Below are 18,553 nucleotides of genomic sequence, written 5' to 3' on the forward strand. Positions count from 1 at the left end.
TTTAGTACCTGATATTGTATTCACCATTTTTTTGTTGGTTTTAGTTCCAAGAAATATCTTTTATCTCGGAGAAGAGTGTGCGTTATATCACTATTAGGTATGCAAACTTCCATGAGATTAGTTCCTTGTTTAGCTTTGTTCATAGCATTTTCCATATTTGAACTTCAAAAAAATATGCAATGAAAAAATTATTGACAATACATATGTAATTTATTGAAAAATATAAAATATATCATAATTGTACAATAAAACATTATCTAATGAGTACATGAAAAATAAATTATTTTACATTTACATTCCACCAATATATTTTTCATTTTCAGAGAAATCGTTGAGAAAATCTGTAGCACCAATATTTTTCATTTCTATTCCACCAGCATATTGATCATTTCCAGATAAATCATTCCGAAAATCCGCAGCATCAAAATGAGTTGGATCACTCAAACGGCCACTGTGTTCAGTGAAGTTGGTCTCTTTTTCTTTACCCTTTATCGATTCTTTACAGAGCTTGCAAAGGTTCCCGGGAGCTCGACAAATACGAGACCAATGTCCTGGAGTGCCGCATCTAAAACCAGAACTTTCAAATCGTTTTGAGTGATTTTCATTACCACTCATGTTCTCATGATGCCTTTTCAGTGGGTGGTTCGTGACGCCTTTTTGAGATGAGTTATAAAAATAACTATCTCGATTGTTTTCAAAACCACGGCCGCGACCACAACCACAACTACTTCCACGTCCACGACCACGACGACGAACTCGACCTCGACCTCGACCAAAACCTTGTATCTGAATTTGATTTTGGTTTCCAGGTTTAAATTCATTTTTACTTACAAAATTTACTTCTGGAAATGCTGTTGATCCAGTGGGTCGAGACTGATGATTTCTCATTAGCAGATCGTTGTTCTTTTCCACCACAAGAAGACAGGCGATAAGTTCAGAATATCTCGCAAATCCACGCACTCTATATTGTTGCTGCAGAGTTATATTTGATGCGTGAAACGTGAAAAATGTTTTTTCAAGTGTTTTCGATTCCGTAACTTCATGCCCACAAAATTTTAATTGCGAGATTAGTTGATACATCGCCGAATTGTAATCACTTACTTTCTTAAAATCTTGGAATCTCAACATATTTCATGTTGATGCATAAAAAGTGGAGAAAGTTTTTTCTAGAAAATCTTGATCAATAATATTTTCTCCACTAAGTTTGAGCTTGGAAGTGATCTTGAATAATGCATATTTATAATCGTTTACATATTTGAAATCTTGAAGGCGAAGATGGATCTATTCATAACGGGATTTTGGGAGAACTATAGTTCTCTTATGGTCAAACCTTTCTTTCAAACTTTTCCAAATTTCTTGTGGCTATTTACAGTGAGATACTTAACTTACAATCTATCATCAAGATGGTGAAGAAGAAAAGCAAGTGCTTTTGCACTATCATGCAAGGATTCTTTATTTCTTTCTTTTATCGTATCTCCCAAATTCTTATAGACAATATGATTTCGGCATCCAAAATCCATGGCAAATAGTTTTTCACTTATATCAAATTCTTCAAAATCAAGTTTGATGATATGTTCCATAACAACCGCTACATAAAACAAATAAGAAATAATTAGAATAATCATATTATATAATACAATTATATTATTAGTGTAAAAAAAAAAAAAGTTAAATGAGATAACAAAATATGTAGGAAATCTATTCATAAATAGGTTAAATGACATGCATGATAAACATATTGCCCATTTTAATATGCAATTTTGAACATTTGTAAATCTATTATCATAAATAATGAATTAATTGATCTAAATTATAGATCTAATCATGATTTGTTCAAAGAAAATATAAATAAACATGGAAATATAAATAAACTTGTTATGTTTCCATGGTTATTAATCAATCAAATGTTTGTGCGTTGACACAAAAATATTTTAGAAACTAGTTTAACCAACAAAAATTAAAAGAATGTAAATAGTAAACAAATCATGAATCTTGGATCAATATTTTTCAAAAATATCGATATATACCAAATATTGAATCAATATTCTTCATTAATGTTTAAGTCTTATATCAATAATTTACATGAATATTGATAAAAGCTTCCATCACCAAATTTTTTTAAGAATTTTGACAAATCTCGTAATATATAAAAAATATAAAAAATTTTAGACCTTTGATTAATATTTTTTGAAAATATTGATAAATCTTAGATCTTTATAATTTACTATTAGATCTGTCAAGATTATCAATATAAAATCGTGTTATGATACTTCATAAACAACAACATAGAATTAAAATATGTGTTTCTTAAAGAATATCAATATAAACCTAGAATTTGTGCTACTTTGAAAGAATCAATATTAATTTATATATTGTGTCCCTTCGGGAGCATTAATATAAAATTAGAAGCATAAATATAAAAATAAATTTGTTATATTTCGATAGCATCAATATTAAAGTTAAATATTATATTACTTCGGGAGCAGTAATATAAAGTAAAAGCATCAACATAAAATTAAAATTTATGTTATTTCAAGAACATCAATATAAAATCTAAATATTGTTTTCCTGCGAGAGAATCCATACAAAAATTAAAAATGAAATTATTTATAAGTTTATACTTTGAAAAGCAGTCGTGAGGATATATATATATATATAACAAATTTTACAGTTACCAGACATTCATGGAGAAACGAAGCACCAAACAGACCGATGACATTTCTTTCATTGCTTAGGAAGCTAAAACTGTACAGATTACAGCCAATTTTATGTTTCTCTTCACAAATTGCACATTCTTTTCCTCGCCGATTTGTTTCGTCTCAGCATATTCTAGCTCCTGGTCTGCCTTTTTTGTCTCAAGCATTTCATCGAACAACGTTCAAACCATGTACACAGACACCTCCTTTGGGCAGTTTCCACCAAGCCCAGAGCCAAAGGTTTTACCAAATTATCAATTTCGACGAGGAAATCTACGAAGCTCATGGAAATATGCAATTGGAAGTCAATGTGATCCTCGAAAGAGTCAAAAAAACAAAGGAATTGCATTCTGGGGATGAAGCCATTGCTTTTCTTGATGCTTCTAACGTAAAACCCAATGAGCATTTGATCTTTTCAGTCATTTGGGCCTTGAGAGAAGAGTGGAAGCTTGCATTCTTGGCGTTCAAGTGGGGTGAGAAATTGGATTGTGTAGTTGAGAAGACTTGGTGTTTGATGATATGGTTACTGGGTAACCATAAGAAATTCAGCACTTCTTGGGCTCTAATTCATGATCTTTATAAAGCTTCAAGGGATACTCAACAAGCATTGCTCATCTTGATTGACCGGTGAACATAAACCTTTGCTTCAGCCCTGTTTTGTGTGAATTTGTATTTCTTGGACAACATTCACGTCTCCATTAAAATCTTCAAAAAAAGTATGTTTCTTAAAAATGGGATCTTTAGCATGAATCACTAACCTTTTATCTGATTTAACAAGCCAATTTCTAACATATTTGTTTATGTATTTTGTGCTGCGGAAGTTCATTTTATTTAGAAACCTACATTTTATGTTCATATTGCAGAAGCTATTAAATACTCTGCTTCCCGCTTGTGATGTAATGTAAGCATATATGACAGAAGAGAATCCAGCAATGTGTTTGTTTATTGCAAATAAGCTTATCCCTAAGTCGTGAATTCTCAGTATGGCCCAACTCAACCGTTGAACGATTATCTTCGTTCATAAATTTGATTCAACTTTATGCATGTGTCATTCATTTTTTAATTTTGTGTACGACTTGATAGTTATGCAGCTGCAAATCACGTGGACAAGGCTGTAGAAACATTTCACATAATGCAGAAGTTCAAGTTCTCTCCTGATCGAAGGACATACTTCACATTCTTGAAAATTCTTTGCGAACATGGTAACATTGAAGAAGCCGAAGAGTTTATGTTTGTCAATAAGAAGTTCTTCCCATTAGAAACAGCGAGCTTTAACATAATTCTCAACGGCTGGTGCAACAAATCCATTGATATCTATGAAGCCAAGAGGGTGTGGCGGGAAATGTCCAATTTTTGTATTTTGCCTGATGGGACTTCGTACACACACTTGATTTCATGCCATTCAAGTGTCGGTAATCTCTTTGATTCGTTAAGATTGTTCGACGAAATGAAGAAAAGGGGTTGGATCCCTGGGGTGACTGTCTATAATTCATTGCTTTACGTACTGACTCGTGAGAATTGCCTTGGTGAAGCTATCAAAATTTTAGATAAGATGAAAGAAATGGGTTTGCATCCCAATTGTACAAGCTATAACTCTATTATACGTCCTCTTTGTGAAGCTTCAAAGTTCGAAGAGGCGAGAAATATATTAGCTAGGATGTTAGTGGAAGACATCAACCCTACTATCGATACATACCATGCATTGCTCTTGCTCGAGGGTGAAAGTACAGAAGGAACTTTGGAAGTTCTTAATCATCTGAGAAAATCCGGTTTGGGTCCAACCAGGGAGACCTTTCAGCTTATTCTTGGTAGGTCTTTTAAATTAAATCAAACTGAAAATGCATTAAACATTTGGTCCCAACTGAAGAGGTACACAGTTACACCAGATCATGCACTTTACAATATTATGGTGGGAGGATTGGCAAAATGCGGGCTTATTGTCAAAGCTAAAGAACTCTATGATGAGATGAAATCTGTTGGGCTCGCAGTCGATTTATCGCTGAAGAAGCTCATAGAAGAACCCCTAAGGATCGACTCAAGAAAAGGAAAACGGCAGATGACCGTTGTGAGATGCATCAAAAAGGGGAAAGATTTCCGGCACGGGAAACGGAATCATTTCCCAAAGAAGAAGACGTAGTAATCAATGTGAGAAGAAGTTAACAGATTGAACCTCATAGGCCTCATCTCTGATTCCAGACTCCGTCAATTGTCGCTAGTTCCTGGACTACTTACCTAATCTTGAGAGAATATGTTGATAGTTAGATCAAAGTACGGAGAGAACTAAATCTTGCTGCTGAAAATTATCGTATGTTACGTTTAAAGTTTCTTTAAAAGATAGAGGAGAGAACCTTGATTGATTATTGCCTCATTCATGCAGAGTATAGTGGCAATGAGGTTCGTATTTTCTGAAGTTAGTCAAGTCCAAGTTATATCGTTAATCACCAGTTCACATTTTATTTCTGATATTCGGGACCTTACTGCTTTCTTGAAAAATCCATTTCAATTCTGAATCCAAAGCATAATGGATGTCAAAACTTTGGACTCATCGATCTATGAAACAGATATATCCTATGTATAAATTATTCCCGATTGCCATTTTTTTTTATCCAGTCTCTCAAATTTACTAGTGTGCTAATATAGTTCTTCAAATATATTCAATGGGAAAGTCAACTTCAGGAACATGATCGAGACAACTGCACATATTTGAGGAATAACACGAATAAATTGAGGGATTGAACTTGAAAGAAGCCTAAATTACTGAGACGATTTTATGTATAATCCTACATGTAAAGTGTAAGCCCCGAGTAGTCCTATTCTGTAATACCAAATGAATTTTACAAAAATACACATATCAACTTATAAAGTTTTTTTTTTTTCATTAAATTAAAAATATCATAAAAATTATTTTAGTAAATTTATAAATTTTACCAATTATTACCATATCCCTTCAGCTCTAACACGTTATCTTCCAAATTATATAACCGTATCATTATAATACAAAAACTTTTTCATTAAATTAAAGATATAGAAACCTATTTTGATAAATATACATCAATTTTTCAAAATTAGAAAATTCACATATTATATATACAAGTTACAAATATATAATATAATTATATCATTATATATAAATCTTGTACTCTGGTTCATTAATGGTGTTACAAGGAAGAATTTCTCGAAAGACATTATTCAGGAACATCAACCTTTATGCTTTACCACACTGTTAACACTCCCTAGCTAATCATGGATTACCCTCTATTCTTCTAAACTTGAACGGCTACATATGAGCACACATCATTTTCTTCTTTTCCAGGTCTGGTTTTGTGGAATGATCTTGAATACCTCATGAGAAAGTATACTATCAGTTTGTTACCTAAGCCAGTTTAGATAGATCAAGAGTTGGGCATATCCTTGATAAGTACATAATGCAAATACAAGGATGTTTTTATGTGTTTTGAAACCGTGGTTGCCGGGAATGGGCGAAAAAGGGGAAGGAGAAAGACAAGTGCCTAATTGGAAGCCAAAATAAAGAATATCAAAGGACAGTAAAAGAAGGCTACGATAGTTGCGGAAAATCTCAGCTTGAGTACTGGCAGCTAATATTTACTATTACATATAATGTTACACAGATAAGTTACCCATGCATTTATCACTTGATTGATGATATACCAGCACATGCACGCATACTAACTCGCAAAGGTTACAGTTTTTATACAAATGATATAAATATACTTGACAACAACATTCAGAGGAGAGCAATGAAGAGTGGGTATCATCCACCAAAGCAAAAGTGCTTATTATCTATAATTAGAGAACAGTATGCCCACCTTCATAGTTCCAACCATGAAGTTTAATTCGAGGGGTAATGCCTGGTGGGACCTCAAAGCTTATTGTCATTAGCTCACCCGGTACCAGAGAGAAATAACAGGCAATATTCGGGTGTCTTCACCTTCTTTGTTATCTTTATTTGAAGTATGGACAGAGAACTGAAGGAAAAATGCCACCCCAATCCCAGCCTCATTGATCTCAGTAACTTTCATGCCACTTCTGTTTGTTGAGATCTATTGCGATACCTTCTGAAGTAAACCACGCTCATGTTCTCTTTCAGGCACACAGCAACGCACACCTTCTGATTGCATATCAGAATCTCCATCTCTATGTTTTTCAAGAACCATATTGTGGAGTAGAGTTCTGGAGTCTCGTTTTTTTTTTATGTGTTCTCTACATGCATCCTGATTTCATAGCTGGAGCCTCTTATGTATGTCATGGAAGTAATTTTGAGAGAAACTTTACTTTTTATTCCAAGAGACTGTAATCACCACCTGTCAGATGTAACCAATAAAAGTTCCAGGATAATATCCAATAGTCTTTTCTGCTGGGATATCAGGAAAATAAACGAGAGATAATATCGCAGCGGAACATCATAAGTAATATCAACAATAAATAAAATAAACACCAATGTTTATAGTGGTTCACCCCAAGATTGGGCTACGTCCACTCGAAACCTCTTAAGGAGATTACTTCTTTATTAATAACAAAGAAGACAGGAGAATTGAGAATACAAAGTATTTCACTCAGAACACTCTGATTTTAACACTCACTTTCTTTCCACTAATCTTATTCCTTCCAAGGATAAACTATCATTAAGAAATCTCACACTAAATCCTTTGTCTCACTTCTACACTTATGATTGTAGATGAGAGGACTTTTTGTTTTTGGTGTGATTTTGAAATGAAGAATAGATGTGTATTTATAGGTGAAGTTTAGGGAAGAAAACAAAAATTAAAACATCATAGCTTACATAATCAAACCTAATAATTTTTGACTAATCAACACATTTTTTAAAATTCAAAAATGGTGTTCTTTGAATTCAAATTTAGGTGGCTTTGAATTCAAAGTATGCTTGCTTGATTACTTAACAATTCTCTCCCTCAAGGCCATTTTGTGAATTCGATCACACCTGCAACAGCTCTACAGTACTCCAACTTCCATTTTGGCAATGTCTTGGTCATCATATCAGATCCATTTTCATTTGTGTGAATCTTTTTAAGCTTTGACATTTTCTTCTCCAATACATCCCATATCCAATGATAGCGTATATCAATATGCTTTGATCAGGAATGCATTGAAGGATTCTTTCCAGGATGAATTGCACTCTGACTGTCACAGAACAACTTGTATTGATCTTGCACAAAACTTAATTCCTCCAAAATCCCTTTCATCCATAACAGCTCCTTACATGCCTCAGTTGCTGCAATGAACTCCGCTTCAGTGGTTGACAAAGCTACACACTTTTGCAACTTTGACTGCCATGACACAACTCCTCTTGCACATGTAATAAAGTATCCTGATGTAGATTTTCGGGAGTCAACATCTCCTGCCATATCTGCATCTGTGTAGCTTACAAGCTCAAGTCTAGATCCTCTAAAACTCAATCTGTGTTTAGAGGTTCCTCGTTGATATCTGAATATCCATTTTACTGCAGCCCAATGTTTCTTTCCCGATTTTGAAAGGAATCTACTCACTACACCTACTGAATGAGCTAAATCCGGCCGAGTACATACCATGGGATACATCAGACTTCCAATAGCTGAAGCATATGGAACACTTTTCATTTCTTCTTCCTCATCCTATGTAATAGGACTCTGTTTCGAATTCAACTTGAAGTGGTTGGCAAGAGGACATCCAACCGCTTTGGCCTGGTCCATGTTGAATCTCTGAAGTACCTTCTCAATATACTTCTCATGCGACAAACAGGTCTTCTTGGCATACCTGTCTCGATGGATTTTCATGCCAATAATTCTTTTTGCTGGCCCCAAGTCTTTCATAGAAAAAATCTTGCTTAGTTGCTTCTTCAGGCCTTTGATTTCAGAAGCATCTTTGCCAACAATTAACATGTCATCTACATAGAGCAGAAGCACAATCAAATCATCATCAGAGCTATCTTTGACAAACACACAATGGTCTACAATGGTTTTCTTGAATCCCTGTTGAGTTATCACCGATTCAAACTTCTTGTACTATTGTCTTGGTGCTTGCTTGAGACCGTACAAACTCTTTAATCTGCACATGAGGTCCTCTCTTTCCTCTTCTCTGCAAACCCCTCTGGTTGCTCCATGTAGATTTCTTCCTCCAAATCCCCATGAAGTAATGCGGTCTTGACATTCATTTGTTCCACCTCCAGATCAAGCTCAGCTGCTAACCCTAGCACAATCCGGATGGATGTCATCTTCACCACATGTGAAAATATTTCATCAAAGTCGACCCCATGTTTCTGTCCGAAATCTTTGACGAAAATCCTAGCTTTGAATCTTGGTTGACTACTGTGTTCTTCGTGCTTCAATCTGAACACCCACTTATTCTTCAAAGCTTTCTTGCCTTTCGGCAACTTCACCGACTCAAATGTCTCATTCTCATGCAATGATTGCGTTTCTTCTTGCATAGCCTCGATCCACTTATCTTTTTGTTCACTGGTAATAGCTTCCTCGAAGTTCTCTGGTTCTCCCCCGTCAGTTAGCATGATATATTCATTTGAAGAATATCTGGTTGAGGGTCGCACTTCTCTTCCAGAAGGTGTGGTCATTGTACCACGAGAACTTTCTGCTGATGGTTCACTGTGAACACGGATCTCATCATCATCCTCATGATCGTTCTGAAATTCTTCATGTTCAATCGGTTGTGGTTGGCAAAACTCGCACCATCCAGGAGATAACACATGCGAAGGGCTAACGAATGATATTTTGTTCTTGGGCCATTAGATGATATCAGGTGCAAAACTTGTATCGCGAATGAGATCATAAAATTGTGAAAGACACACTTATGGTTATGAAAGCGGACAAAGTTACTACAAATCTGTATGTACTTTTGGTAGAAATAAACAAAGAGACAGAACTAGTTGTTGCATCGATTGATTGAAGAAATAACAGTGATCTAGTACAGAAAGCTCGGGAATATGTCAGAACAAAGGTTAAAAATTCTCTCAAAACGGAAGCTACTGCTGGGGCTTACAAAAGTGTCACTACCCTTTTGTAAACATTGTGTTACCAGTAAATAACACATATTAAAGTTTGACAATTCTACTGCCAAAAGAAAAAGCATATTGGGCTAATTCATTTGGATGTTTGGCAAGCACCAGTTGTACCTTAGGAGGAACGATATATTTTGTCTCGTTCATTGATTATTTCTCTAGGAGATGTTGAGTGTATCTGATCAATAAAAATAAAATGCTTTTCAGATCTTCAAAGATTTCAAAGCGTGAACTGAACTTGATTCTGAAAAGAAAATCAAATGTCTTAGAACTGACAATGGAGAAAAATATACCAGTGACGAATTTGGTGCATTTTGTCAACATGATGACATCAAAAGACAGTTCACGACAGCTTACACACCTTAACAGAATGGAGTAGCGGAGCGGATGAACATAACCTTGTTGGACAGAACAAGAGCCATGTTGAGGAATGCGGGTATAGCCAAATGATTTTGGACGGAAGCATTTAAGACCGCCAGTTATATCATCAATCATTCTCCTTCAGCGATGATTGATTTGAAGACTCCGATGGAGATGTGGATTGAGAAGCCAGTTGATTATTGTCATTTGTATACAACTGGAAATCCTATTTACGTTTTGTACAATAATCAAGAAAGATTGAAGTTTGATTCAAAATCCAGAAAATGTATATTCTTGAGTTATGCTGAGCTTGTGGAATCCTACTGTCCACAAGCTAAGCTCGGATGAATCCTCGTGGATAACAACAATATAAGAAGACTTTGAGACACTAGACATGAATAGAACTTGAGATTTTTTACACTACCACGAGGGAGAAAATCTATTGGTAACAGATATGTCTATAAGATCAAGCGTGATAATAATAGCCAAGTTGAGCGGTATCGTACTAGATTGATTGTAAAAAGCTATGCTCAAAAAGAAGGTTTCTAATGCAAGATCATGTAAAATAACAATGATTCAAATATATTTTTTGTGAACGCATTTTTTGTCAGACTGGTTTGCATACCCACTAATACTCCCTTGACTACCTGTTTCCTGCATACCTACAAGTTACTTGATGTGCACTTCGAAATAAAATTTCCGGGTATTACAGGTGGTCAATACCACGTCGAAAGAACTATCTGATGTTGCTGTAGAATCCTCATTTTGGATCTCGAAGGAGCATGCCTCTACTACGAAGTCTTGGAAAAGCTCACTATTCCATCCAAAAAAACACTGTCCATTTCTGAGATGAAGTATCTCAAGTATAACAATTCAAAGCCTCATTACTTTCTTCTTCTTAAACTGTACAGAAGAGAATGTTAAGTAATCAAGTAAACAAACTTTGAATTCAAAGCCACCTAAATTTGAATTCAAAGAAAACCATTTTTGAATTATAAAGAATGTGTTGATTAGTAAAAAATTATTAGGTTAATTATGTTTTTTGAATTATAAAGAATGTGTTGATTAGTAAAAAATTATTAGGTTAATTATGTAAGCAATGATGTTTTAATTTTTGTTTTCTTCCCTAAACTTCACCAATAAATACTCATCCATTCTTCATTTCAAAATCACACCAAAAATACAAAATCCTCTCATCTACAATCATAAGTGTAGAAGTGAGACAAATGATTTAGTGTGAGATTTCTTAAGGAGTGTTTATCCTTGGAAGGAATAGGATTAGTGGAGAGAAAGTAAGTGTTAAATCAAAGTGTTCTGAGTGAAATACTTTGTATTCTCAATTTTCTTGTCTTCTTTGTTATTAATAAAAAAGTGATCTCCTTGAGAGGTTTAGAGTGGACGTAGCTCAATCTTGGGGTGAACCACTATGAATATTGGTGCTTATCTTATTCATTTTTGATATTACTTATGATGTTCCGCTGCGATGTTACCTCGTTTATTTCCCTGATATCCCGACAACTGGTATCAGAGCGAGGTTTTCAAATACTATAGGAAGTCTTCATATGCTCGGTGGTTGCAGCTTAGTCTGAACTTCCACATCAGAAAAGGCTTTCTAGAGAGTATTAGGGAAGTGGTTCTTTTGTGTTCAGGCTTTGACGATTAATTCGTTGGTAGCAGTCATAAAAGATGGAGGTACGCACAAGCAAGATGATTAGCCTTAATGGCTCTAATTATCAACTTTGGAAAAGTAAGATGAAAGATCTTCTATTCGTCACCAAGATGCACCTACTGTTGTTCAGTGAGTCTAAACCATATGATAAATCAGATGCTGAATGGAACTTCAAGCACGAGCAAGTCTGTGGGTACATCCGATAATTTGTCGATGACAAAGTCTATAATCATATCTCTAACGAGACACATGCTCGTACGCTTTGGACTAAGTTGGAGACACTATATGCCTCCAAAAGTGGCAACAACAAATTTTTCTATTTGAGCAAGCTTGTTCAGGTTCGATACAAAGAAGGAACTCTGGTCGCAGATCATCTGAACGAGATTCAAGGATTCGTGGAGCAGTTATCAAGTATGAGCATTAAACTTGATGACGAGGTGATAGCTCTGATTGTACTAGCTTCATTGCCAGAGTCTTGGGAGACCCTAAAGGTATCACTCACGAACACAGCACCGGGAGGATTCACGAGTATGGACTTCATCAAGAGTGGCATCTTGAATGAAGAGATGAGGAGGAGATCTCAAGGATCCTCTACCACACAGTCAGATGTTTTGGCTGCTGAGTCAAGGGGGAGAAGCAAGATCAAGAAAATCACAAATCAGAAGCCAAGAAGAAGCAAGTCTTCGGGAAGATATGCCAACATAAAATGTTATCGTTGTGGAGATAATAGACATATTAAAAAATACTGCCGAAAACCGAAAGAAAAACATGAAACCGATGATGAGCACACAAACGCCATTGACGAATTCAATGTTGTTCACGAGCTAGAGCAGGAGTCCATAAATTTGGCAACTCAAGTAACTAGTTGGGTGATCAATAGTGGAGCAACAGTCCATGTCACATCTCGAAGAGCATGCTTTACATCCTACACACAAGGGGACTTTGGTGTGGTGAGGATGGGGAATAACGACTTATCCAGAATCGTGGGAAAGGTAGATGTGAGCTTGACTACCGTGGATAGCTCTACACTGATCCTAAAAGATGTCAAGTGCCAGATATGCACTTGAGTCTGATATCAGTCGAAAGACTCGATGAAGAAGGTTTCTGCACAACCTTCCGAAATGGGATATATATGATTTCAAAAGGATAACTTGTGGTGGCAAAATGATAAAAGATGTCAAAGCTGTATGTAGTTCAGGAAAATCATTCTGAAGGTGTGAACCACGCAGGGGAAGAAAACTCAACAAAGTTGTGGCACCGACATCTTGGTCACATAAGTGAAAAGAATCTTACACGCTTTGTGAGTAAGCACGTTCTGCCTGGTATAAAGCAGGTTCATATGAAACAATGCACAAACTGCTTAGCCGGAAAACAAAACAGGATCATTCAAAAGTTTACCTCCTAGAAGAGCCGATAAAATTCTAGATTCGGTGCACTCAGATCTATGTGGTCCAATGCCATTGTCGCTCGGAGGAGCGAGGTACCGGGTAACTTTTATCGATGATCATTCTCGGAAAATTTGGGTGTGGACACTCAAAACCGAGGACCAAGTTGCGGAAACATTCAACAATTTTCTAAACTTGGTTGAACGACAAACATGCATAAAACTCAAATGTATTCGAACAGATAACGAAGGAGAATACATTAGAACTTTTGATTAGATATGCAAAAAGAACGGAATCAGACATCAAACGACACCACCAAAGACACAAAAACTCAACGGATTAGTTGAGATGATGAATAGAACTTTGGCAGAAAGAGTCAGAAGCATGCTCTCACATGCAAAGCTGACTAAGGAATTTACTGGTAACACAATGTTTACAAAATGGTAGAGACACTTTTGTAAGCCCCAGCAGTAGCTTCCGTTCTGAGAGAATTTTCAACCTTCGTTCTGACATATTCCCGAGCTTTCTATACTAGAACACTGTTATCTCTTCAATCAACCGATGCAACAACTAGTTATGTCTCTTTGTGTATTTCTACCAAAAGTACATACAGATTTGTAGTAAATTTTTTCGCTTTCATAACCATAAGTGCGTCTTTCACAATTTCATGATCTCATTCTCGATACGAGTTTTGCACCTGATATCATCTAATGCCCCAAGAACAAAATATTATTCGTCAGCCCTTCACATGTGAACCTAAACTAGGCAGAGAACTGGCTGGTTGTGTGTTTGGATGTTTTTGTTCAGTTAATCTTTTATTTCTTTCATTGTTTGCTAATATCTTCTAAAATGGGGAATTCAGTTTGGTAACAAGGGACCAACTTCTGGAAGTACCGCTTGTGTTGCAATCATACGAAATAATCAACTTATTGTTGCTAATGCTGGTGACTCTCGGTGTATCTTGTCATGAAAAGGACAGGTGAATTTGTTTTTGCTTTTATAGAATAAGGTTGTATTGTCTGTCTCAACTCGTAAGGTATTATGGCAACAAACCCATCCCGCACTTGGTGAATGCAGTGGTTGATGATATACTACTTTGATGCAGGCATGTGATTTATCGAAGGATCACAAGACAGATCTTCGTGCAGAGAAGAAAAGGATATTCGAAGCTGGTGGATATGTCCATTATGGACCGGTCAATGGGAGTCTCAACCTGTCAAGGGCAATAGGTAAGTTGGTGTGATTGAGCCTATTATTTGAAGTGTTGCATCAATTTTCTTATTGGCGTGACTGCATCACATCTTTCAGGTGACATGGAAATGAAGCAAAACAAATTACTGCCTGCTGAGCAGCAAATTGTGCCAGCTAAACCTGATATAATCACCGTATGTAGAATCTTTACTTTTTGCATTAAGTTAGTACTTACTTTGATTAGACTGTCTTCTTCCAATCCATGTGGATAACAGAGTTTAACTAGTGTCCGTCGATTTCTGAACTAGTACTTCATTATTTGAACATTATTGGGAAGCAGTCAGAGAGGGGCCGTGTCATAATTTATGTGCTTTGTATCTTAATTTTATTCTGTAATCTATTTATGAGTACAGATTTTCTTATTGTTATCCTAACCTAGGTTGAGCTTTCTGAAGATGACTGTTTCCTAATAACAGCCTGTGATGGGATATGGTAAGTTTGTCGTCAATCTTCATACATACACAAATGATACTTTTTATGATTTATATTTATATTTGATGAATTGTCGTCACACGGGTTTTGTCATAGGGGTTTCAGAAATATGCTATTAGAGTTCCTTACATTGAATAGAAATGATATTTAAGTGAGTAGGATATTTATATTTGCTAATTGTTATTTCACAAGAGTCATGTATTCAGATATTTACATGTCTATATTAGTAAGAACACTCGCATGTTTGATTTGGAGAATTGATTGCAATTGTTTCAATTAAGAATATGTTGATCATCTATGAGAAAATATTGGACATTCTTGTTTCAAAAATGAACACGCCCACTCCCACTTACCCTCTCTCCAGCAACCAACAAAAAAAGAGGATGAAGAAATTCCATGTAGACCTAATAAAACGAGAAGAGAACTCGCGTGTCTTACCTTTCTTTTACCAAAGGGTAATTTGACCTGATAGATGATGACATGTTAATATTTTATGTGTTTTAGTAGTTGAATTTAAAATCAGCTAGACTGCTGCAGTATCTGCAGTTGTTGCTAGCTATATTTTACAGTTGTTTTTCTTAAAAAAATGAAATCCAAAAAATATGAGAACAGATCGCATGTTCTTCAATTTAGTCTCTTGTTGGTCAGTTGAGTGAGCTTATCTTATCTTTGGGAATTGTAAGATTCGTCAACTATTGATACATCGCACAGTTGCTGATTGTTAACTATGTACAAAATAATATATCCGTGTGAAGATTTTCTTTTGCATTTTCCTCTCTTTTCGTTATGCCGTTGATGGAAGAGAAACAAATTCACAATTCAAATTTGTATTAGCAAATTTAATATCTTACGTTCCGTATACTTTGGCTACTAATATGTCAAATGTCATCATTCTTATGAAATTTAAACTCTTCATTTCTTAAAATTTCCAATACACAAATTTATGCTTCCGATGGCAGAATTTTTTTTGTTTATTTTGATTTCTGTCTCTGACACTTGATAGTCATATTCAACTTGTTCATTGCCTTTTTTTATGTGATTTTATAGAGATTGAATGTCTAGTAAAGAGGCTATAGAATTTTTTCAAGAGCAGCTAAAAACTGTAAGTTTTGGGCTGCTTTTTCATTGAACTTGGAACTCTTGACACATTCATGTAGAGGATGCATCAAGAGTTGTCGAAAATCATGCAGGAAAAGAAGCTCTCTGTGGTTTGTGAGAGAGTGTTTGATCGGTGTTTAGCTCCATCATCTGGGGGTGAAGGCTGTGATAACATGACAATGATTCTCGTACAATTCAAAAAACCTTTTCAGACGAACACCTCCTCTGAAAAGCAGATAGGGTCAGACGAAAAGCGAATACCACCACCCAAAGATGATAATTCAGTAGTTCCTTAAATCCTTCCTTGTAAAACATGTTTACTTTCCAGTTGTTGGTCATTTGTTCTTTGAAATAGTTGTTGTATTGACATGTTTTTGTAAATGTAATTTTATAGGCTACGTACAAAGCTTTTCTTAAAATTATACTTGGACAGTCTTTGTCTTTTAGTTTGTAAGGAATTATGCTTGACAGATGTACGCTAATATGATAACAGTAAAATAAGAATGTAAATTTGTGTTTTATCATAATCAAGTGTTGTGTCAAATGTTGCAACATTTAAGACAACAAGCAGCGAAATATTAAAGTTTGTAACACAAATTCACTTTAAATAAATAGATGGACATGATTAAATTTTCACAAGTATAAATACTTGTGCGTTGCCTCAGGCAAAAATTAATCACTAAAAAACTTAACCGTTTACAAAAACCTATCACTAGTGATCTAGATTAAAATCAATTTTTCTCAAAAGATTGAGAAAATAAATGCTTTCTAAAACAACCAACAATAATAAACCGTAATTAAGAAACCAAAACGTGATCCCGAAAAGCACGAGCAACTAAACACGATCTTCAGCCAACATCGTTACGGAGGTTGTCTGTAGATGTTTGCAACATTCAGGACAACACGGCAATCACCACTCTTTCAATCAGCAACGACTTCGTGAATTTATTGCTCTGAAAAACTCCACTCCATGCACAAGTGCGTGTATGTATGTATCTCGAGATCCTCTCCAAGTCCGACTAATCTTCCTCCTTTTATTCTTTGAATTTAACAATCAAGTCTATAAGATAAGGAAGATTAATATTTTATTAGTAAATAAACTCTTCTTTTAAGCATTATACCATATCATGATAACACTATCATACTTATCTTATTATCTAGAAAGGCAAAATCTCAATAAATATTCTACACAATCAAATCAACAAGAAAAGATAATATTAGGAAAATTATTTAAGATATGAAACTAAATCAATTAAATTAGAAATAATTTTTCCCTTCAATCTCTCCCTTTTAGCCTTTTCTGGACAAAAATAAGATCAAACTTAAATCTTCAAATTCCAGTGAACTCCCCCTGAGTTGGAGAATTGTTCTCCCCCTGAATATAACAAGAGTTAGAATGAGTGTTGTTAGTAGTGTTGGAAACATTCAGAACAACACCTGCACAAACTTTTTTGATAATTCAGTGAATCATAAGGAGTAAGATAGCAATCCAGATCAGAGGCTAAACCATTAATAAAATGACACACAAACAGCCAAAACAACCACAAGAGAAAACAAAAAAAAAAAAACACAAATATCAATCATCCTCCTCTTCATCAGGAGCATCAAGATCCTCATCATCCTTGGTCCCTGATGGACCAGCAGTTTTTTGATCATCATCATCATCAACACCATCTCCCCCTTTTTGTCCAGAATGGACGCCTATTGCCAGAATTAGTCGGTAGGTTGCAGCCACAGCTTCATAATACGCCAAATCGGCCTTGGCTTGCTCAATTTTGGCCAGACCATGATCAAGATGGGTTTGCACTTCCGGGACAGTGAAGTGGATGAATTCAGTGGCCTGGGGAGTAGCAGAGGTGCTTTGAGGAGGCCCAGAAACAGGTGGTGCTATGGAAGACTCAGTCCAGGGAAGATCAATCTTTCGATTTCCTTTAAGGCAGTAGCAATTTTGAATGGGTCACCTATGTCGGACAGGTGCTCATCTATATCCCTAATAAAGCCATGTGAGATCAGCACCCCATAAATCAGGCTTGGGAAGGGGAGCTTCGACGCTTTGAGTCCACCATCAGCATATTGCAGCACTGTATTGAACACGAGCTGCCCAAAGTTAAAGACTGCATTTGTTCCGATGTAGTAAAGCACTATTTCTTGGTGTCGAGTGACAACAGTGGTATTGGTGGAGGGTGTCCAGTTTCGGATAGCCAGCCTATGGAGTACATAGTAGAACGAGGTTAAGGTGGCATCCAGTAGCTTCTTTGGATGGATCGGAAATTGAGTAATAATGCCTCCGGTGATTGTGGAAGTGACTAGATGAATATCTGGAATAATTCCATAAACATCAGGCGTTTGGGTCTGGTAAAGTTCGTGATGGTAGAAGGGTTGAAGTCATAGATCTTGCTTCGTACAAACACCTTCCCATATTTTGCTGAGCGTTCATCACTGACGGCTGATGACAAGTTTGCATAAAATTCCAATACCGGTCGGCGACAGAATGGCGTGACTGCTGACACAGTGGAGAGAAGATGACAATGTTTGAGGAACGACACCAAATTGTGTCGTGCAAAAACATCAAAATCTATATTCCTTTCATTGAGGAAACTGCGGTTGGCATACAAGTACCACTGAGACACTCTCT

General features: G+C 35.8%; 1 protein-coding gene and 1 pseudogene across 1 annotated transcript; both read left to right on the top strand.

Annotated features, from left to right (window-relative positions):
- The first annotated feature begins 2,651 nt into the window (after positions 1 to 2,651).
- On the top strand, positions 2,652 to 5,311 carry LOC142549323 (pentatricopeptide repeat-containing protein At1g80880, mitochondrial-like). The gene is made up of 2 exons (XM_075658211.1): positions 2,652 to 3,323; positions 3,780 to 5,311. The coding sequence occupies exons 1-2, from the start codon at positions 2,713 to 2,715 to the stop codon at positions 4,831 to 4,833; spliced, it is 1,665 nt and encodes a 554-aa protein (XP_075514326.1). The 5' UTR covers positions 2,652 to 2,712; the 3' UTR covers positions 4,834 to 5,311.
- Positions 5,312 to 12,926: 7,615 nt separating this feature from the next.
- LOC142550231 (putative protein phosphatase 2C 70) lies at positions 12,927 to 16,361 on the top strand (annotated as a pseudogene).
- The last annotated feature ends 2,192 nt before the right edge of the window (positions 16,362 to 18,553 follow it).

The sequence above is a fragment of the Primulina tabacum genome, chromosome 6 (assembly GCF_025594145.1).
Source record: "Primulina tabacum isolate GXHZ01 chromosome 6, ASM2559414v2, whole genome shotgun sequence".
In the NCBI taxonomy this organism is placed as follows: Eukaryota; Viridiplantae; Streptophyta; class Magnoliopsida; order Lamiales; family Gesneriaceae; genus Primulina; species Primulina tabacum.

Bases quoted from the DNA above. Each gene is read 5' to 3' on its own strand.
- LOC142549323 (XM_075658211.1), top strand. From the start codon at position 2,713: ATGACATTTCTTTCATTGCTTAGGAAGCTAAAACTGTACAGATTACAG. The intron at 3,324-3,779 runs GTGAACATAAAC...ACGACTTGATAG, and splicing joins TTGCTCATCTTGATTGACCG to TTATGCAGCTGCAAATCACG.